At 38.8% G+C, this 24354-nt stretch overlaps 1 protein-coding gene across 1 annotated transcript in view; it reads left to right on the top strand.

The window, feature by feature from the left end:
- Positions 1-24354, top strand: part of LOC121375897 (S-methyl-5'-thioadenosine phosphorylase-like) — a 57004-nt gene that overhangs the window by 15502 nt on the left and 17148 nt on the right. Inside the window, exons 3-5 of the mRNA XM_041503587.1 lie at positions 275-333; positions 8742-8909; positions 17392-17494. Of these exons, the coding sequence (XP_041359521.1) occupies positions 275-333; positions 8742-8909; positions 17392-17494 (330 nt within the window). The remainder of the gene's footprint in view (positions 1-274; positions 334-8741; positions 8910-17391; positions 17495-24354) is intronic.

Genomic DNA, 24354 nt, shown 5'->3' with positions numbered 1-24354 from the left:
TAGCTCTGGCACTCACCAAATTCACCAACTGCAAATTTTGAAAGCAGTTGGCAAATTTTATTTTAATTTGGCAAAATAATTTCATGTAATAATTTGACATTTCTTTTGAAAATAACTAATTTCTTCAAGTTTTGAAGTTTAATAGACAATTTGGCGAAATATTTTGCTCACTCAGAGCTAGCCGTGTCAAATATGTTTACAAGAATTTGAAATCTTCCATTTTGTTCATTGTAATATGCATAATTATATTATAAGTATTTTTATTTTGTTTTAGCCCTCTGATGCACTTATTCTTGGAACAATACATGGTGTTGACTGTGTGTTACTGTCTAGGTAATAATTGGTAAACTGTTGATCAACTGCTTATTACATTCAGTGTGCACAGTGTTCTCTAGATATTTAGAACAATTCAAATCATTTATTTCATTATCAGACATGGTTCATATAAAATGGCATGGCATACATTGGACAAGGTAATAAGAACACGAAATGATTAAATCAGATACATAGTAATATTGATGGTAATGATAATACATGTAATATGAATACGATATGTACACATATGTGTATGTAGTGTGTATATCATCATTAGTACATGTGTTAGTTCAAGTTAGTGTTATGGTAGATGGTCTGGAAAGTTCATTGTGCCTATGGTTGAACATTTCGTAACACAATTGGCCAACATATTTGAGCCTGGTCTTATAAAAGACAAACAGAAAGATACAGACCCATATAGAGAACCAAAGGGGGGACCCAAGGATGGCAGCTCTGATGTAAACGAGAGAGGAGGCAGTCTGGTTTTGCAATGTTTCTCAGTAGAATTAAGCCAAATGTTTGTGGGGTTTTTTTGGCATCGGGTTGAAAAGTTTAGGTGATATGGACGCTAATTTTGAACAGTTCGGCCGATATTTGTTTTCCAAATCATTAAAATATAGTGTTATGTGTGTTACATAAATTTGTTACGTGTGTTACGCGTCTGATTTCATAAACTGAACATTAGCTTGTAAGCATCCTATCGCAAACAAATTTTATTTGTTTTACTGCCTTTTGTTTTTAGTGACTGTTAATAATGTTTTTAGCAGAAATATTAAGTATTCTTTTTCCAGGGATGGATTTAGAGGGGGTTAGCACCACCCACCTTTTTTCAGTGGCAAATATCACTCAAATAATATTGCCTGTTTACGCTCACTCATACTTGTAGTACTAATATTCCAGTCAATGTATCCTGAACCTCGTTTTACAAAATCTTACATCAGACTTGTCAAAATAAGAAAACAACTGGTAAATTTCATGGGCTATTGCAGCCTTTGCATAACATGTTGTGTTTTACATTTTTAATGGTAATCTGATTGTTATATTAAAGGTGAATTACATTGTTTAGTAAGACACTAACGAAGATATATTATTGACCTGCTACCAATATTGAAAAATTAGTTGCTGGTAGGATAGGGACAGTGTTTCCCCCAGAAATAAAGTTTTGGGTATGGTGCTGTGTAGTTGAATGCAACCAGTCAACAGGGGGTATTGTGGTGGGGGGGGGGGGGACCTCCCCCAGAAATAAAGTTTTGGGTATGGTGCTGTGTAGTTGGATGCAACCAGTCAACAGGGGGGTATTGTGGGGGGGGGACCTCCCCCAGAAATAAAGTTTTGGGTATGGTGCTGTGTAGTTGAATGCAACCAGTCAATGGTGGGTATTGTGTGTGTGTGGGGGGATCTCCCCCAGAAATAAAGTTTTGGGTATGGTGCTGTGTAGTTGAATGCAACCAGTCAACGGGGGGGGGGGGGTATTGTGGGGGGGATCTCGCCCAGAAATAAAGTTTTGGGTATGGTGCTGTGTAGTTGAATGCAACCAGTCAACGGGGGGGGGGGGGGTATTGTGAGGGGGGGATCTCCCCAGAAATAAAGTTTTGGGTATGGTGCTGTGTAGTTGAATGCAACCATTCAACGGGGGGTATTGTGTGGGGGGGGGGGGGATCTCCCCCAGAAATAAAATGGGTTACCTTTAGGGTTATAGGATTAAGAAAAGCATATAATAATAAGAGTAATTAATTTTGTCAAAAAGTGAACTTAAAATAATAAAATCTGCAAAAAAATTTGGGTATGGCACCATACCATTTTACCCTCTGGCACAAATCCTGGCGGGGGTGGGGGTGGTGTGGCAAAGCCATTTGTAGGAATTTAAAGGAAAAGATCAATATATCATATGGATGTTGAACTGCCATATTATAGAATATCTTGATGAATCTGTGTCCCTTATGATAAAACACTATTGCACTGTAAGTGATTGGTAATTACATTAGATGTTGCAGGGCTCACACTGGCAGAAATTTAGTTTTAGCCAATTTTCAGATATATATATGTCGAGAGTTTACTCGAAAATTATTCAAAAGTGACTAATTTAAAGAAGCTTTTATTTGCCAAAGACTAAATGTTGTAGCTACTTTGCATGAAATGTAGCAGCTAGCTAATTTGGCAATGGACAGGGTGAGCCCAGGTGTTTGTTTCTCATGAAATGTAGCAGCTAGCTAATTTGGCAATGGACAGGGTGAGCCCTGGTGTTTGTTTCTCATGAAATGTAGCAGCTAGCTAATTTGGCAATGGACAGGGTGAGCCCAGGTGTTTGTTTCTCATGAAATGTAGCAGCTAGCTAATTTGGCAATGGACAGGGTGAGCCCAGGTGTTTGTTTCTCATGAAATGTAGCAGCTAGCTAATTTGGCAATGGACAGGGTGAGCCCAGGTGTTTGTTTCTCATGAAATGTAGCAGCTAGCTAATTTGGCAATGGACAGGGTGAGCCCTGGTGTTTGTTTCTCATGAAATGTAGCAGCTAGCTAATTTGGCAATGGACAGGGTGAGCCCAGGTGTTTGTTTCTCATGAAATGTAGCAGCTAGCTAATTTGGCAATGGACAGGGTGAGCCCAGGTGTTTGTTTCTCATGAAATGTAGCAGCTAGCTAATTTGGCAATGGACAGGGTGAGCCCTGGTGTTTGTTTCTCATGAAATGTAGCAGCTAGCTAATTTGGCAATGGACAGGGTGAGCCCAGGTGTTTGTTTCTCATGAAATGTAGCAGCTAGCTAATTTGGCAATGGACAGGGTGAGCCCTGGTGTTTGTTTCTCATAAAAGGCCAGATTCTTAAGATGGGAGCTCTTACGTTAGTCGATGAATCAGTAATAAAATAATAATACAATCTTTAGTGAGGGTAACACAGTTAGCAAAAGCTAATCTTCCCTGAGGCATTCAGGTACAAACAATACAGAATTACAATACATACATTTATGAACAAATAGAAAATACATATATGGCAATAAACATATGTACAAATGATATTATTTTAGAAAATATTTCTTGAGTCTATATTTAAAAGCAGCAGTATTTGGCAATGATTGGATAGCTTTAGATAATTGATTCCAAAGTAACTGAAAGCATGTTTAAATAAAGACATTTTAGGTTTTGGAATTAATAGATTTCTATCCTCTACATTTCGAAGGTTGTAGGGATTGTTTTCTCCAACATATATTAATAAGTTTGAAAGATAGTTTGGGTCTTACATTGCAAAGACATTTATAAATTTGTAAACATTTATGATAGTGGATTCATGTTTCCATTGTCATCCATTTTAACTGTTTAAATAGTGGGGCAGATGGAGTAATAGGATCTACATCTAATATCATCCTTGCAGCTCTCTTTTGCAGTTTTTGTATACGTTCTAATCCATCCTGATTACAGTTTCCCCAAATTACACAGCAGTAATCGATGAGTGGTAAAATATACCCATTGTAGAAAAGTTTTCTTGCATCTAAATTTAAATACCTAATGATTTTCGATAAAAGATGCAGACGTTTAGAGATCGAGGAACACACATGTTTAACCTGATTTGTCCATTTAAAATTATTATCAACTTTAATTCCTAAATGTTTTTCACAATCAGTGTGTTGCAGACGTTCTGAATTTATTATAAGAGAAAAAAAATCATTTTGGATTGTAACTTTTTGTCTTGTTCCTGTAGTCCTATACTTGGTCTTTTTATGTGTTTATGAACATTTTATTGTAGGAACACCATTTTTCTACACTATTCAGATCTTGCTGTAGTTTATCTTGAATTTGAGTAACAGTTTTTCCTGACATGAACATTGTTGAATTATCTGCATACATACTTGTGGTACAATGTTCAATGTATAGTGGAGGATCATTTATGTACAGTATAAAGAGAAGAGGTCCTAGTACTGAACCCTGTGGAACACCATAAATAATGGACTTAGGTTCTGATGTTGCCATTCCTATAGTGACTTGCTGTGTCCTGTTACTTAAATAAGATTGGAACAAGTTAAGAGAATTCCCTTTGCAGCCATAAATGTTTAACTTTTGAATCAGAATTGAATGGTCCACAATATCAAAAGCTTTTTTGAAATCTAGAAATATGACTCCATTTAGATTTCCTTCATTCATTTCATGTAACCATTTATCAGTTATATCAATAAGTGCTGTTTGGCATGAGTGTTTTGGTCTTATATCTGATTGAGATGAGTGTAAAAGGTCAAATTGTGTTACGTAATCATAAAATCATAAAAAAAAAATTCTATTAATTTGGACAGCATTGGCAATACAGATATTGGCCTATAATTTGTAGCTTCAGTTTTGTCACCAGACTTAAAAATTGGGGTAACTTTAGCATTTTTAAAACATTGTGGATAAATACTACTGTCTATTATTTTGTTAAAAATAAATGTTAACGAAGAAGCAATTGCCAAGGCACCTAACTTAAGTATTCGTGGACCTAAGTTGTCATCTCCAGATGATTTATTGACATTTAAGTTTTTACGCTCATTATAAAGCTCTTATTTATTTGTACAGGAGCTATCTTAAACTTTTCCTCATTAGGGAGTCTCTGCTTTATAAAACGTTCCACTTTCTCGAGATTTGGCATATCATATCCAGAATTATTTCTCAAATTTTCAATACAAGAAGTAAAGAAGTCATTAAATTTGTTTGCTATGTCTATCTTATCCTTAAGTGTTGTTCCATTGTCAGATTTCAGCTCTGCTGGACTTATACATGTGAAGGATTTAGCTCATGGATACATTTCCATAATAATTTTGGATCCCTAGAGTCGTTCACCATAGCAGAATAGTAGTTTTGTTTGGCTTTGTAATTTGTTTAGTTTTGTTCCTCCACACGTTATATTCATCCTACATACCTAGCTTGTGATATCTGTCTCGTAACTGTCTGGCTTCTGTTTTTTCGCAGGAATACCGACCTGGCTGCTCTTTCCTCTTAACTCTTTTTGTAACTAAAGGGGCATGTTTGTCTAATACATTGTTGAAATTTTGTACTATAATATTAAGCAAGTATCTAGATCATCCTGAAATTCCACAGAATAAAATGGGGCATCTAGTAAATCATTAACAAACAAACTCCTCATTTAAATGTTTACAATTTCTGTAAGGCAAACAGGATAATGGTCGTTAATTGAGTATTGAACAACATGAGATTCCTGTACTTTGCTACGATTGGTTACATATATGTGATCAATCAGAGTTTTAGAATTTTGTGTTATCCGTGTTGGATCAGTAATTATCTGTTATAAATTGTATATTTCTAACATGTTTAGCCATTTTTGAGGTTTGTTATTTGCTAACAGGAGATCAATGTTAAAATCACCAGTGGGGATTATGTCAGAATTATAATGCATTGCTAACTTAATTTCCTCTTCAAGCTTATCAATCCAGGCAATGGGATATTTTGGAGGTCTGTAGCTAAAACAGAGTAAAAAAAGATTTTTTATAAGTAGGTTTGATCTCAAGCCATAATGTTTCAATATTACAAGTTTACTTTAAATTCAGTTTTTCTTTCAAAAGTTAAAAGATCATTTAAATATATTGCCCAGCCCCCACCTAAGTCACTGGTCCTATCTTTTCTTATCAATGTATACCCAGGTATTGAAATGTGATCATTTAAAATTTAACATGTGAAAAATTATTTTTTGGGGATTTGTAGTATGAAGAAGGTTAAACCTTACTTCATCCAACTTGTGTTGTAATCTATTTACATTATGAGAGAATATTTTTAGACCTTTGGAGGTAAAATTGAATACATTGATTATAAAAGGATAAATGGAAGTGGCCAGTACCAGTAGATACATATACCATTAATTCCTGCCCATGTGTGCTCTTTGCAGAAGTGAACCTCCAGTTCCTGCTGGCATGCTTGGGAGCTAAGACAGGTTAAGATATTATGTTTAATTCCATAGCCAAATCCCCAACTCTAAATATTCTAATGTTAAGTGTAAAACCAGTACATAATTATATAAATAAATACTTGAATACAGACAGTAGCAGAGTTCACATTAACTGTGTTAAGATGGTTTTGTACAATGTATTACTTAAAGACATGTTTGTCGGGTAAAACATTCATCCCTTAGCTATCCCATGTAATAATAAAGGCTGCATTTGTAAACCAAAAATGGTCAAATTTGTTTCATATTGGTATTCTAACTTTTAACCTGAAAAGACATTTTAAATGATTCAATATTTTACTAATTATGAAAACTTTTTGGTTATTTGCGTTATGCATGTTACATGCAAAATAATGTTACTTTTGCATTATTTTTCAAATAAACCTGTTATATGAAGAGAAAAGAAAGAGGTGGTAAATCTTAAAACACCCAGATGTCTGTCAAATGACTATATACTGACTCATTTTGGTATTAACTAACAAGATTTTAAGCAAAGAACAAACTTAAATTTTTTTTGTGTTTTGTTTTGTTTGCAGGTGTTGTATTATCAAATAGCGACACACAAAATTTTCTCACTGTTTATGATTTGTTTGTTATTTAACATAAATATACATATCCAAAACATTTAAAAAAACACTTTTTTAATTTATAAGATGAATTTTAATGTTTGTATCCCAGGATCAGTTTGCGTGGAATGAGCCATGTATGTATGTGTGTGGGTGTGGATGCGTTTTTGTGTATGTATGTATGTGTGTGCGTGTGTGCGTGTTTGTGTATGAATGTGTGTGTAGTTAAATAATAATATATTGTTCTACTGAATGGCGGACAAGTAGAAATTCTAGTGGGCTAATAAATTTTAGTTGGCTTTGGTCCGGCAGGCTAGTGAAATATTTTCCATTTCTGCACCCCTGAACAACTAAAATTTGCTTTCACGCAAATGCTGCAAAACATGTTTCAAAATGCCTGTGGTAAGCAGTCCATTTTTTATCCAAAACAAGGATGCTTTATACGCAACATCATTTTAATGTGGAAAATCAATCAAATTATGTCACTATTGAAGAAAAATCAGTAGGATATATGTCAATATTCAATAGAGTTAACTCTGGGTTGTTTTTTCTCTTAGCCTAAAATTTATTTTAAAGACAGATTTCCAATACTGTTTATGTAAATGAAATATCCTTCATTGAAAATACAAATATTTGTAGTGTCATCTCCTGACTACAACTTGGCAAAACGTTTGTGGTATAGTTTTAATTTCACTTTATTATTACATTTAAGTAGTGGTTACTTGAGGAAATGAAACAGTATTACAAATATATATTTAGCGTGTTCTTGTTTATCAATGCATATTTCAGACTATATTCATGGGCAGTTGCACAGTGTTTCTATAGCAGGCAATGTGTAGGCTACACTAGCACCAGTTGTTTTTAAAAATTGTTTATTGCACAAGTTTATAAATTGAGTGGTATAAATTGTGTGCACAAGTGCAATAAATAAGACGGAGAAACAACTAGTATGTGGTTCTGTATTTATTAAATATCACTTTTGTATATTATGATTAACAAAAGTACAACTTGCTTTGGGAAGTTAGCTGAATTTTGTGGAACTAACAATGCGAAGGTCCTGGCTAGGGACATGATGTCATTGGGGTCAACATGTGAACATGGTATGCGAGGTTGTGTATTACACATGAATTTTGTTTATTGCATGGGTATGTAATAAATGTATTGTATTACACAGTTATCACCAGAACCACCATTGGATTAATCGGTTAAACACTGGGTTTTCAGGGACATTAAATCTCAGAAAGGGATGTACCCCCTCCCAGATTTGCACCTGATGAAACAAAGCCAACCTGCTGTCATGTTTGATGATAGTTGTGGTTTGTGTTAAGACAGTTGAAAACACATCATGATGCTGTCCTGCGTTAACTACAGAGCCAGCTTAGTGTCACACCAGCCTAGTGTCACACCAGCCTTGTGTCACACCAGCCTAGTGCACACCAGCCTAGTGTAATACCAGCCTAGTGTAACACCAGCCTAGTGTCACACCAGCCTAGTGTCACACCAGCCTTGTGTCACACCAGCCGAGTGTCACACCAGCCTAGTGTAATACCAGCCTAGTGTAATACCAGCCTAGTGTAACACCAGCCTAGTGTAACACCAGCCTAGTGTCACACCAGCCGAGTGTAACACCAGCCGAGTGTCACACCAGCTGAGTGTCACACCAGCCTAGTATCACACCAGCCTAGTGTAATACCAGCTTAGTGTCACACCAGCCTAGTGTAATACCAGCTTAGTGTAATACCAGCCTAGTGTGACACCAGCCTAGTGTAATACCAGCCTAGTGTCATACCAGCCTAGTTTCACACCAGCCTAGTGTCACACCAGCTAGTGTCACACCAGCTTAGTGTAATACCAGCTTAGTGTCATATCAGCCTAGTGTCGCACCAGCTTAGTGTCATACCAGCTTAGTGTCATATTTGATGATGTTCTTGTTTCTGTTTAGACACGGCCGCAAACACAGTGTGATGCCCTCTAAAGTGAACTACAGGGCCAACCTGCTCGCACTGAAAGAGGAAGGCTGTACCCACATCATTGTAACCACTGCGTGCGGGTCACTGCAGGAAGACATCCGACCAGGTGATCTGGTGGTCATCGATCAGTTCATAGACAGGTACAACTACCAAGACAGTGATGGGACTTAAAGGGTTAAATATGTTAGTGATATGACCAGTCCATAGACAGGTACAGCTACCAAGACAGTGATGGGGCATAAAGGGTTAAATATGTTAGTGATATTAAAATATTGATCAGTTCATAGACAGGTACAGCTACCAAGACAGTGATGGGGCTTAAAGGGTTAAATATGTTAGTGATATTAAAATATTTATCAGTTCATAGACAGGTACAGCTACCAAGACAGTGATGGGACTTAAAGGGTTAAATATGTTAGTGATATTAAAATGATTGATCAATTCATAGATAAGTACAACTACCAAAAGGTTGATGAGGTTTATAGGGTGTATACTACCAAATCATATCTCAGAGATGACAATAGTAACATATGTGGCTAAAACTCCTACCTGCAGCGTATCAATCGACATAAACACCACAGATATAAATATTACCACCCCTCACCCTTAAAGTGAATCAGAAAAATTTGAGGGTCAAGCTGCTCATTTCAGAGATAACGGGTAACGTCTATGACTACCCTAGTTATGAGTACTTTTTGTTTTACAGGTACCCCATACATGTTTCAAGCACATAGCTACTTGACACAGTGGTACTAGATGCAATAAAATTGCAATCAACACACTCACATTTATGATCAATCACAAGACTTGTGGTGTTAACTTCTCTAGTAAAGGTTCAGTGCACCTCTAACTTTGACGTGTTTTTTTGTTAAAAATTAATCCAGTAGTCTAAAGGTTAAGCTGGAAGGTTCAACCTTCACGTGGTTGACGGGTTCCACTGGGATCCTCCGGTCCACGTCATATTGACCAGTGTTTTACATGGGATTGACATGTCTGTGCTAGATTGCTAAGCAGTCATCGACATCTCGGATGGGCCCAGTGTCTATGATTGCACAGACACTACCTGAAGGCTGTTTTTGTCTGCTCAGCGTTGATCCTTCTTGAGATGGCAGAACACAGTCAGTTTCTCACATTAACTGTTGATCTCACTTCATCGCTGTCACTGTTAAGGTAGAAGGAAGATACCTTTACTTCACACCTTCAGATCGGGTTGCTACTCCAGCTACAGTTTCAGTTACAGCTGCTGTCTCAGTTACCATATCAACTCAAATAGTTGTGGTAAACCTTGCTGCACGGTCTTCGACATGCAGCCTGTTGCGGGACTTCATCTTGGGTTTCTCGCTTGTTGTCATCAGTTCGAAGATTACAAGCATTATGGTTTGGGGCTGAAGACAGTACACTGGACTGGTCAATTGAAGACAGTACACTGGACCGGTCAACTGAAGACAGTACACTGGACCGGTCAACTGAAGGCAGTACACTGGACCGGTCAACTGAAGGCAGTACACTGGACTGGTCAACTGAAGACAGTACACTGGACCAGTCAACTGTTGGCGCTGTTTTGGGACTCTATGAAGAGTACTTTGGACTGTTCAACTGTTCGCCTGTTGATCGGTGACGTTACAAAGATATTCAGTGGGTTGATCACTACATCAGTTGATGCCAGAAGTTTACAACTTGATTGTCACTTCTGCGGGCTCCAGAAGTTATCAGCGCTAGGTCCTTTGAGTTATCATTTGGATAGCTGCCTCCTGAAATTTTAATGGAGTGGTATGTTGGCGGCCAGCAACAATCATCTAGTTGACGTCGGGCAGCTCAAGGGTTTTTATTGCATCCGTTTTTACAGTCTGTTGTGGATTATCAAACCACCATCAGCATTCATGTATGATGCAGAGAAGATTGTCTTTTTGTTGCTTGCGTAGTATCAGGCGTTGGGACTGCCATGGATACCAGCTGTATGGTATTTGCGTTGTTTCACTTCATCGTATATCAGGAATATAGCATAGCAGGCCGCTCCACTGTAGGTGAATCTTGGCTGTTTTCTAGGATCACTGCTCTGATGTTCCTGTTATTGCATCGCTAAATGATTGTCTCATGAAGTGCGTGTTCAGGACGAAGGTAGCTGTTCATGTCAACTTCATACTTTAGTTCTTGCAAAGTCTCGGCTGGAAGTCTCGAAGAGTCTCAGTTGCAACCAACAGTCTTCAATTCATTGGCGCCTTGCTGCTTACGGACCTGGGACTAGTACAGGTTCCCTCAGACAGATGGGACAAGATTCAGTTTGCGGTCTCCACCGTGCTGGCAGAACCTGTGACATTCCACCTGTTGGATCTCTTGATATCAGCGTAACATATGACACTCGGAGACCATCTACAGTTTTGTTGCCTCTAAGTATTCCTGAATCCATTTCACGTTGAACAACCCCAGATTGATGATCAGCCTTCCCAACGACCATCGGTCCAGTCTCCAGTGGTGGCAGTTTCCGTCGAACGTCTTTTTGTAGCCGTTACAAGCGACTCACCATCTGTTCACCAATGCTTCACTGGAAGGTTGGCTAGCTCATCTTATCATTCGGACAACTTCGGGGCTGTGGTCTTCAGACTAGGCAAGTCTCCACATCAATGTGTTAGAGCTTCTGGCAGTTTTCAACACAGTACGTCATTGGGGACAGCAGTTGATTCAGTGGATGCTTAATCCAGAAGCCTTCCGGTGGGTGTGCCAAAGGTTTTGGACACTACAAGTCAACCTGTTCGCTATACGCTTCAATTGTCAGCTGAGGTTGTACGTCAGGAAGCTTTTGATCTCAACACATTGGCCATCAGTTCGGACAATCTCCTATGAGTACTCCAGCAGGTTCAAGAATTTCACTGTCGACTACTCCTCATCACTTCGGTGTGGCCAGGCAGAGTCTGATATCCCGACATCATGCATCTCGCATATCCAGATCCCAATTGGGATTGCATCCTGCTTGATCCGACGTGGAGACAGTACCATCCTAATCCACGTTAGTTCCAACTACATGCATGGACCCACGTGGAGACAGTACCATCGTAATCCACGCTTGTTCCAACTACATGCATGGACCCACGTCGAGACAGTACCATCGTAATCCACACTTGTTCCAACTACATGCATGGACCCACGTGGAGACAGCACCATCGTAATCCACGCTTGTTCCAACTACATGCATGGACCCACGTCGAGACGGCACCATCGTAATCCACGCTTGTTCCAACTCCATGCATGGACCCACGTCGAGACGGCACCATCGTAATCCACGCTTGTTCCAACTACATGCATGGACCCACGTCGAGACGGCACCATCGTAATCCACGCTTGTTCCAACTACATGCATGGACCCACGTGGAGACGGCACCATCGTAATCCACGCTTGTTCCAACTACATGCATGGACCCACGTGGAGACGGCACCATCGTAATCCACGCTTGTTCCAACTACATGCATGGACCCACGTGGAGACGGCACCATCGTAATCCACGCTTGTTCCAACTACATGCATGGACCCACGTGGAGACGGCACCATCGTAATCCACGCTTGTTCCAACTACATGCATGGACCCACGTGGAGACGGCACCATCGTAATCCACGCTTGTTCCAACTACATGCATGGACCCACGTGGAGACGGCACCATCGTAATCCACGCTTGTTCCAACTACATGAATGGACCCACGTGGAGACGGCACCATCGTAATCCACGCTTGTTCCAACTACATGCATGGACCCACGTCGAGACGGCACCATCGTAATCCACGCTTGTTCCAACTACATGCATGGACCCACGTCGAGACGGCACCATCGTAATCCACGCTTGTTCCAACTACATGCATGGACCCACGTGGAGACGGCACCATCGTAATCCACGCTTGTTCCAACTACATGCATGGACCCACGTGGAGACGGCACCATCGTAATCCACGCTTGTTCCAACTACATGCATGGACCCACGTGGAGACGGCACCATCGTAATCCACGCTTGTTCCAACTACATGCATGGACCCACGTGGAGACGGCACCATCGTAATCCACGCTTGTTCCAACTACATGCATGGACCCACGTCGAGACGGCACCATCGTAATCCACGCTTGTGCCAACTACATGCATGGACCCACGTCGAGACGGCACCATCGTAATCCACGCTTGTGCCAACTACATGCATGGACCCACGTCGAGACGGCACCATCGTAATCCACGCTTGTTCAACTACATGCATGGACCCACGTGGAGACGGCACCATCGTAATCCACGCTTGTTCCAACTACATGCATGGACCCACGTGGAGACGGCACCATCGTAATCCACGCTTGTTCCAACTACATGCATGGACCCACGTGGAGACGGCACCATCGTAATCCACGCTTGTTCCAACTACATGCATGGACCCACGTCGAGACGGCACCATCGTAATCCACGCTTGTTCCAACTACATGCATGGACCCACGTCGAGACGGCACCATCGTAATCCACGCTTGTTTCAACTACATGCATGGACCCACGTCGAGACGGCACCATCGTAATCCACGCTTGTTCCAACTACATGCATGGACCCACGTCGAGACTACCATCGTAATCCACACTTGTTCCAACTACATGCATGGACCCACGTCGAGACAGTACCATCGTAATCCACGCTTGTTCCAACTACATGCATGGACCCACGTCGAGACAGTACCATCGTAATCCACGCTTGTTCCAACTACATGCATGGACCCACGTGGAGACAGTACCATCGTAATCCACGCTTGTTCCAACTACATGCATGGACCCACGTGGAGACGGCACCATCGTAATCCACGCTTGTTCCAACTACATGCATGGACCCACGTCGAGACGGCACCATCGTAATCCACGCTTGTTCCAACTACATGCATGGACCCACGTGGAGACGGCACCATCGTAATCCACGCTTGTTCCAACTACATGCATGGACCCACGTGGAGACGGTACCATCGTAATCCACGCTTGTTCCAACTACATGCATGGACCCACGTGGAGACGGTACCATCGTAATCCACGCTTGTTCCAACTACATGCATGGACCCACGTCGAGGCGGTACCATTGTAATCCACGCTTGTTCCAACTACATGCATGGACCCACGTGGAGACGGTACCATCGTAATCCACGCTTGTTCCAACTACATGCATGGACCCACGTGGAGACGGTACCATCGTAATCCACGCTTGTTCCAACTACATGCATGGACCCACGTCGAGACAGTACCATCGTAATCCACGCTTGTTCCAACTACATGCATGGACCCACGTGGAGACAGTACCATCCTAATCCACGCATGGACCGTATATCCGAGGTTTTGAGGAAGAATGTTTTCTCTTCTAAGACCATGTCTTTGATACTAAAAGCTCATCAGGCATCCACAGCTGCTGCATATATACTGTCCAGTGGTTGTGCTTTAACCCATGATGCATCAGACACAAGCTGAAACCTCAGACTATTCATGTAGAGAGGTTAGCAGACTTCTAAGACCATGTCTTTGATACCAACAGCTCACCAGGCATCCACAGCTGCTGCATATATACTGTCCAGCGGTTGTGCTTTAACCCATGATGCACCAGACACAAGCTGAAACCTCACACTATTCATGTAGAGAGGTTAGCAGACTTTTTGCTATATCTCTGGTCAACATTAAAACTCAAGGCTCCACCATTGCTGACTACGTTTCTGTCATATCAGCAGTTTGGGACTCCGCCACAGGTACCAAGTTGGCTACTGTTCCTGAGTTTCACTCCATGATCAAGGGTTTCACACATGATGATCAGGTCCAGCGTTTTCGACCACCAAAATGGGACTTGAACCTGGTTCTGAGGGTCTTGTCTAAAGCATCTTACGAGCCCATAGTTGGTGCATCCTTCGAGGTTTTGACAAGGCAGACGGTGTTCCTGCTGGGGTTCACTATGGTGGCGAGAGTGTCAGATTCATGCTCTGGATGTGGACATGGTGCAGTTCCACAGAGACAACACGTCAGTTTCACTGGGCCTCCTGATGAACTTTGTGACTAAGAACCAGCTGCCTGCTCAAGCACCTCGCACCTATGCTGTCCAAGCACTCTCTTCCATTGTGTCGAGGACTTGTCATTATGTCCTGTCCGAGCTCTCAAACATTACATCGAGAGAACTAAGTCTTTTCACAAGCATCGAAAGCACCTGTTCCTCTCATGCAACCAGAGCCACTTGAAAGACTATCACTAAGAACATAGTGTCTACCTGGATGTGGTCTACGATTCTGTGCTCTTACCAAGCTGAGGGATTCCCTCCACCGCCGGCATCTAAACTGCATGAATTACATGCACTTGCCGTCACAATGTTGCTGCACTGCAACAGCCTGTTAAGAGTATCTTAACAGGGTGTTTTTGGGCCACTGACTCCATCTTCGCCAACTACTATCTGCAAGATGTATCCAACGAAAATGTTGAGGGATTCCATCATCTGGGTCCTGCAGCACAATATTTGGTTAAAGCTGGTCATCCTTGTTGCTGCTGATGTCTGTCGAATTCCGGACTGCACTCCTAGATGTCCAACGAATCGACAGTTGAGGACTTGACTTTGACAATTTTGTTTTTGCACCATTCCAAACTTTTTGCACTGGTTGGTGACAAGACTTTTGTCAGGATAACACTGCACTGCACATCGACGAACAGTTTCCACCTAATTGAGCGTACAAATCAATGTTTACTAGTCAGACAAAACAGGGGGATGTTCTGATGGATGCACCCACAATATTGTTGCTGTTGTTACTAACACAAGAATGGCGTGGGAGGTTACCTAGCACCTGCATCCCTGGTGGCTACGCTTACCCACCCTGTTAGAACCCATTTTGTTGGAGGGTGGAATTGCGAGTCTATACGTACTATGCGGTTTCGTTCCTCCACACCACTGACAGATGCCACCATCACCAATGTTAATACCAACAGCACAGGTTTGGTCTGTTCCAGGCATCCCATAGGGGATGGGCTAACCAAGGCTGGCCTTGTTCTTCCACTGTGTCAGATTCCTACCAGTCCATGGAGAGAAGACGTGTACATCTTCCGAGTACGGAACTCACCGCCTGCTGTTGAATGCTGCACTAGTTTGAGGACAGGTGATGTTGAATAGAAATGGAGGAAACTTGGAGTGTTTTCTCTTTTATAGATACATCACCTGTCCTCAAGGGATGATAACTGCTTCCAGTTCTCCATGCAGTCCAATCAGGGAGAAGAAGGAAGTTACAGTCACATGACCGGGACAGGAAGGGGTGATGTTGGGATGTTCGAACCAGACTACTATCCTTAGGTTAGTACTAAATCAAATAACTTCCGGCTGGGTCAGAGTTCAAGGTGCACCCAATTTTTGATAGAGAAGTGAACACCACAAGTCCTGTGATTGGTGATAAATGTGAGTGTTGTCTCTACATATATACCTGAGTACACACACCCAACTGACAGTAAATATCTTCAGGAGTTTTATAAACATTTTGTTGTTTAATATGACATATTGCATTTGTACAAAACTGTATGCAATATATATGCCTTATGAGGTGTACATTATATTAGGTTGCACTGTAGAAACAACAGTTTCAGTGAGATTGTCAGTTTATGTCAGAATACACCAGACCCTGGTTGTCATAAAAACACATAGCTGGACACTTTTTGAAAAATGTATGTTATCAGTATAGGTAGTACTAAACCAAATAACTTCCGGCTGGGTCAAAGTTCGAGGTGCACCCAACTTTTGATAGAGAAGTGAACACCACAAGTCCTGTTATTGGTGATAAATGTGAGTGTGTTGGTTGTAAAAAAGAATAGTTTCATTTTGGCAAAAAATTTATGCAATTTTATTTCATCTAGTACCACAGTGTCAAGTAGCCTTGTGCTTGAAACATGTATGGGGTAACTGTGAAAAAAAGTACTCGAATTTTGTGCGGAACTAGGGTAGTCATAGACACTACCTGTATCTCAGAAATAAGCAGCTTGACCCCCAATTTTTTCTGATTCACTTTAAGGGTGAGAGTGGTAGTATTTATATCCGTGGCGTTTATGTCAGTTGATACGCTGCAGGTAGGAGTTTTAGCCACATATGTTAATATTGTCGTCTATAGGATTTGATTTGGTAGTATACACTAGTTTGAGGACAGGTGATGTATCTATAAAAGAGAAAACACTCCAAGTTTTCTCTATTTATATTGTTTTACAAGTCAGATTGATCAGATTGATGAAAGGGAAGTGCCTTGTCATAAATTAGAGCATTTGTTTACACTGTGTATGCAGGAGTTGGTAGGAGCTGATGTCACTTCACCTCAAGCTATAGTACCGGGTGCCACGAAAACAAAACAAAATGGCTGCCCTCAGCAGGAATAATCACGTTTTTTTTTATTAACTCTAAAATTAAGTGTTTTTCATTTTTTAAAGTGTCTGTATGTGTTGGTGGTCCGGTTATGCATCTTTCCAACACATAAGGCTCATGTTTGAGTTTACTATCCCTTTAAATTGTATAACCCAAGGACGAAATCAGACATTTTAAAGTGTCTGTATGTGTTGGTGGTCCGGTTATGCATCTTTCCAACACATAAGGCTCATGTTTGAGTTTACTATCCCTTTAAATTGTAGAACCCAAGGACGAAATCAGACATTTTATGATGGTACCTCTGATAAATTCAAAGGTATCTGTCATATTCCAATGGACAAACCTTTCTGTCAGCAAACAAGAAAAGTAAGTTACTATCTCTGTTTCAATATAGCGAGTAATACACAGAACATATACTGGATGACATATTACAAAATACTATTATGTGCCTTTTAAGTGTTACACATGAGGAAGTAAACTAATATTATAGTCCAGTCAAATTAGCTAGAAAAAGTGGTCAACCCACAAGTAATTGCAACAGAATTGATTTTAATGTTTTTTAAATCCGAAATACCTCATCTACAACATATTAAAAATATCAAGGCGTAGTCGACGGGGAAAGTGCATAAAATTGTATGTATATGACCTATATGAGAAATATTGGTGAGTGTTTTTATTAGAGGGTAGGGATACATTTTCCAACATAACTTTCTTATTAATTGGTATATTTTTAAAAATTATTTATCATCTTAAAGATAACAGACTGCTTTTTTTGTAAAATATAATTTTGTAAAACAAATTAATCTATGATGTCACAATATCGCCATAATTATCTCCCCTTTGCAAATCCACAATTTTTCATATCTTTACATTAAAATGTTTGTTCTAAAACAATTTTTTGGAAAAATTATGAACTAAAAGTGATTTAAATTGTAAGAATATACATGAATAAATTAGTTTACAGCTATTGATGGTATGTTTTTTGTTATTCAGGTGATTTATATACATATTTGTGAACTTTTAAATTTGAGCATTGTAAACATACAATTTTTAAAATCATTGTTAACTGTTTTCTGTGTGTTTCTGTTATTGCATTTGTGTAATCTATAATATAATAATGCAAGGCTGTTTTAACAGTTTCTGACCGTTCTGATAGCTTCTTACTTGACCAAAGCTGCACTTCGCAAGGATCTTTTTGCACTAAGGACTAGTCTACTACTACACATCATGCTAAACATTGCATACAAATATTAATTCCACAAATACAACGGCATTAGAAGCCACCATCTATGTCATTTAACGTAGATGTGTCTATATACATGAATGTATATATATATATATATATATGTAAATTTATTAAAGGCATATTGTCACAGACCACTGACCTATTTAATGGTCTAACAAAGTATTACCTGAACAAAAATAATTTGATTTGTCCCTAAATGTACTTTATTCAACCATCTTCAATAACCACCATACTCCATTTATTAATGATATTTTAAAAATTAATTGAATTATGGCAATGGTCCATAATTCAAAAACTAAAATTGCCAAGAGGGTTGACTTGGATTTCACTCCATCATGGTTCAATTAAGGTGATGCGATAGCTAGATTTGGTTTCCAACAATTAATGTAATTTTTATTTATTATCCATTTTTAGAAAAATAAGGTCCTTAAATCTGTGACAGTATGCCTTTAAATCACTGTAATTCCGTTCTATTCATTGCTACTTTCAGTGTATTTGATACGTCACTGTCACTGCATTTTTGAAAAAGTTTATTCATGGTTACTTTCTGTTTATTTGATACGTCACTGTATTTTTGAGTTTATTCACGCTACTTTCAGTGTATTTAATACGTCTCTGTCACTGTATTTTTGAGTTTATTCATGGCTACTTCCAGTGTATTTGATACGTCACTGTCAATGTATTTTTTTATTTATTCATGGCTACTTCCAGTGTATTTGATACGTCACTGTTGATGTATTTTTAGGTTTATTAGCGGCTACTTTCAGTGTATTTGATACGTCACTGTCATTGTATTTTTAGGTTTATTCACAGCTACTTTCAGTCTATTCGTTATGTCACTGTCACTTTATTTTTGAATTTTTTCATGGTTACTTTAAGTCTATTTCATATACCATTCACAGTAGTCGACTTCACTCTTTGTTGAAATCGGAGAATTGGAACCACTCGTACATCGTCATTCTCCACAACCAACAGAACATTCCATATCCGTGCATCGTTTTGTATCGCATGTCAACTTAAAACACCTATAGCAAATTATCTCAAGCAGCTTTTCTATGGATCTAACTCAGCATCATTATCATCTACGGTAATCCAGTGTTGATATTGCAAAAAACCAAAAAACACTCGCTTGCTGTGACAGGCTACAACATTTGATTTGGAGGCACGGTTTGAACGTGTACAAATAATTTCTAAAATTGTTTTCTGCATCAGCTGTGTAAATCATACTTAACTGCAATGTCTTTGCTTAAATCTTTTTTCAGAAAGTATGCAACAAAACTCTTGTAATTTTGGTGGACAAAAATATTTTTAAGGACTTCTCCCTTTTCAATACAAACAAGCTTTGATGTTTTATCACAAACTAATTGCAGATATTACAAGAAGTAAGCAACACATTTTTTGCCTAAGCACCATCTTCATTTTCTAGATATCCCACACTTTGGTTTATATTGTTAGTTTAAAAGTATTGTTTGCTTGATTTAATAGCAGCATAGCAGTACAAGACGATAAGAAGGTTTGTGTCTTCACTGATAAGTGATCGCTGTATGCATGCACCAGCTGCTTTGGAAATCACCTTATCGGCATCACGGCAGCATGTATTGTTGAACATTGGTTATCGAGGGAAGACAATTCAGCTCAAAAGCGATCACGTCTTCGTAGAACATGATGACCAATCTTGAACATAAAGTATACTCCAAGGTTGTCTTTTTCCAGATCTTGCATCTTGTGAGTAAGATAGAACTGACAGCCGCATTCTTAAAAATAGTTCTTCTTTGGTATCCATTTCCTCGTCTGCCCTCACATCTTTTACCTGGGCGTGTATTTCGATATCTACGTTTGAAATGTCAACTGTGGAATCGGCTACGGTTTCATCTTCAACACTTTGAGGACTGCGCTCGTTACCCAGTTCATTATAGGGCAATGTAATTTTAAACGTTCAAGAGACAAGCAAATCTTGTATGGCAATATCAAGAACAAGTTGTACTTTTACTGTCTTTCCTCTCCGTATATGATTGACAGAAATAAATGCATACACTTTCTGTATAATCTGCTGGAGACCCAAACCACTCATTATATAGCCAATGCAGCAAATAAAACTCATTTCTGTATGTAACCCTCCCAATCACAAGGCAATAGAGCAGAGGGGACTTGTTGGAGGTTCCTTGATGATAATATTTGCTTCCCATTACAATGGCTGATCAAAGGTTAATACTGATGTTGATCCCTATCGCCAGGAACGATTAGATACAAAGACCATCGTTGAGTAAATACAGAAAAGATCGCTAGCATTCATGTCGATCATCGGTACGAAAGTCACAGATGATTGTCCTGGGTATAAACCATTCTGGCACATCTGCGTATATCCCAACCATCCTGGAATGTGTAACCTGAGTGGCCAACTCACCGAAGACAAGATATGATCTGCTGTTGTCAGATGCTTCAGTTTATCAAATTTCATAGTTGACATGCTGTTTTGAAGTTGGCTTGTACGAAGACATTTCAGTTTTTTCAAGTATTATTAATTTGTTTTGAGACACAAGTGTTCGTCTTTTGGATCCGGGTGTAACACCTGTTATTATTCCAATTCTGTCGAAGGTGTTCTTTCTATCAAGTGTACATGAATTGTGGTCTGCAACACACTGTACAAACACACTGTACAAACACACTGTACAAAGACACTGTACAAAGCTGCTAGGCAGAAACAAAACCAAGTATATCAGTTCCTTGGGAGGCAGAAGCACTAGTTTCAAGGCTATTGAGTATATTGATAAAACATTTGGACCCAAATTGATGGTGAAGTTGAATGACAAATCAAATCAGTAAAGGAGCTGAATGTAAACGAGGACTAGATACCTATAGTGTTGCTTGACCAACAGACAATACTTTCAGTTGGGAATCCTTTACAAGGAATATTCTTTTCAGAAGCACACGTAAATTTTGTGTAGAGGAGATATTTACTATAATAAATAATAAATAATAAATACCCGGTGTATAAGCAAGCAAAATAAACTTTGAAGAATGTGAAGGCAAGCTTTGATATAATAAAATTAAATTAAATGGTGAAAAGTGTAAGTTATTGGACCAAATAAAAATGAAAATGGAACAAGCCGAGTGAAGTAGAATTATACGAAGAATAAAAATATTTCCAGAAATTGAAATGAAAAAGAAACGAGTCAAGAAAATAAGTCAATGACCCCAAAATTAACACTAACAATAAAAATGTAAAAAAAAAAAACATGCGTCAAAGCCACAAAACAAATTTGTCACACAAAATATACACAAATATAAATAATCCATTTTCACACATTTGCAATATTATATTATTGATGGTATATATATATATACTAGTATATTTTAAAATATTTTTTTAGCAGTTTTATTGAACAATTTTTCTATTTCACATATCCATGGAGAAAAAAACATTCGTAATTTTGTCTCTAATGAATAAATTGTAAATAAATACACTCTATTTGCAGTGGATCCATATGGGCTTCCATACTTTTAAAAAATGTGAACGAGTAACTTTACAATATTTTTTAAACAGCAGAACAAAATTGTGTTTTTCGTAATATTTTTTATTAAATATTTGCTATCAGTACACAAATGTTGATGTCAGAGTTGAATATTTGGATCGATTATTCAGAATTATCATAAATCGAAAGTTTTTAGAATGTAAACAAACCGTAGTGATGATGCAAACAAATTTGAAAGCATGCGCCATGAAACTTTATTTTCTTATGTAAAATAAACACATTTGGACTCAATTTATCACATTAAAGTTTTAAATTCTCAACAAAAGCTTTCAGAACATGTAATATAGTAAAATTATCTTTTATAGCACTAAAAATGTCAACAATTTAATGTTAAGGACAAAACATTATTATCTCCCTTGATGTGTACGAAGCCCCACGATGTCATATTTTAAATATACTTTAGGGACAAAGTTTGGTCGCAAAATTAAGCATCGATATTTTCCGATATTTTTTATATGTTGTTTCTAAACACTTTCTGAATAATTTCTAGTAAAAAGTGTTACTGTTGCAATTAGTTGCGGGTCAAACCTTAATTTGACTGGACTATTATAGTTTTGATGAGATGTCAAGACCTGTGTTAAAGGCGCAGACCCTAGTTTCAGTCAGTGAAAATGGACACTAAGTTTAGTTAGTTAGTTTAGTTATTAGTTACAAATCTGTAACAAATTTGGATAAAGTGACAATGTGAGTGAATGAAGAGTCTGTGACATTGAAACCGAGAATTTTGTTTTATAAATAGACAGAACTCGACTCCATAACCGTTACTTCTCAAACACACATACTTTAAAAAAATGACTTTTGTGGTATTGAAAACACCAAGATGACCAAAATGACTTTGGTTGTACTAACATGGATAATCTAAACAATAAAATCTAAGTAATGTTTCATTTCAGTGACCATGAATGGCTCTACTAGAGAAAATATGCCTAAATGTGTTTAAAAACTAAGGTCTGTTACTTTAATACCATGAATAACAAATTCCTTAATTAACCCATTCTGACTTAATATTTAAATAGTTTTGGTGTTGGACATTGCTTGCCATCTAACTGAAATCAATACAGTATTCTAACAAAAATATTTGAGAGAACTTTGAACATCTGGGGGGTTTTTCGTAACCAAGAAACATGTATGTAATCGAAGATAACTGTTTTCTCTGATTAACCCATTATCATTACACTTTAGTTTTAGTATTGGATGGAAAAGATTATATTGTTTTTATCCATCTAATTTTAATGGGCACATTATATAACATAAAATATATGTATTTTTATCATCGTTGTACTTCTATTTGAAATGATAATTATGAATCTTAAAGGGACATTCGTAACTTTACAGCCATTTTGAAATGTTTAAAAGTTAAAAGTTTGTTTTGTTTAATGACACCACTAAATCACATTGATTTATTAATCATCAGCTATTGGATGTCAAACATTTAGTTATTTTGAGCTATAGTCTTAGAGAGGAAACCATCTACATTTTTCCATTAGTAGCAAGGGATCTTTTATATGCACCATTCCTGTCCCAAGTCAGGCCCCCGGTCATATCAAAGGTCGGACTTGGGATGGGCGTGTTGGAAATCCTAGTGGTATATGAGCATGTAAAACTAGTTACCTACCTTATTATGTATCATCCCAAAGACAGGATAGCACTTACCACAGCTTTTGATATACCAGTTGTGGTGCACTGGCTGAAATGAGAAATAATCCAATGGGCCTACCAAAGGAGATCAATCTCAGTGCTTTACCACTAGGCTACATCGTACCCCCTTGACATGTAACTAGTTAATGCATCAAGTGGGTCCTTTACCACTAGGCTACATCGTACCCCCTTGACATGTAACTAGTTAATGCATCAAGTGAGTGCTTTACCACTAGGCTACATCGTACCCCCTTGACATGTAACTAGTTAATGCATCAAGTGGGTCCTTTACCACTAGGCTACATCGTACCCCCTTGACATGTAACTAGTTAATGCATCAAGTGAGTGCTTTACCACTAGGCTACATCGTACCCCCTTGACATGTAACTAGTTAATGCATCAAGTGAGTGCTTTACAACTAGGCTACATCGTACCCCCTTGACATGTAACTAGTTAATGCATCAAGTGGGTCCTTTACCACTAGGCTACATCGTACCCCCTTGACATGTAACTAGTTAATGCATCAAGTGGGTCCTTTACCACTAGGCTACATCGTACCCCCTTGACATGTAACTAGTTAATGCATCAAGTGAGTGCTTTACCACTAGGCTACATCGTACCCCCTTGACATGTAACTAGTTAATGCATGAAGTGAGTGCTTTACCACTAGGCTACATCGTACCCCCTTGACATGTAACTAGTTAATGCATGAAGTGGGTCCTTTACCACTAGGCTACATCATACCCCCTTGACATGTAACTAGTTAATGCATGAAGTGAGTGCTTTACCACTAGGCTACATCGTACCCC

The sequence above is a fragment of the Gigantopelta aegis genome, chromosome 6 (genome assembly GCF_016097555.1).
Source record: "Gigantopelta aegis isolate Gae_Host chromosome 6, Gae_host_genome, whole genome shotgun sequence".
Classification (NCBI taxonomy): Eukaryota; Metazoa; Mollusca; class Gastropoda; order Neomphalida; family Peltospiridae; genus Gigantopelta; species Gigantopelta aegis.
The sequence above is the reverse complement of the archived record's forward strand: the minus strand, read 5'-3'. Positions and strand labels throughout refer to the sequence as shown.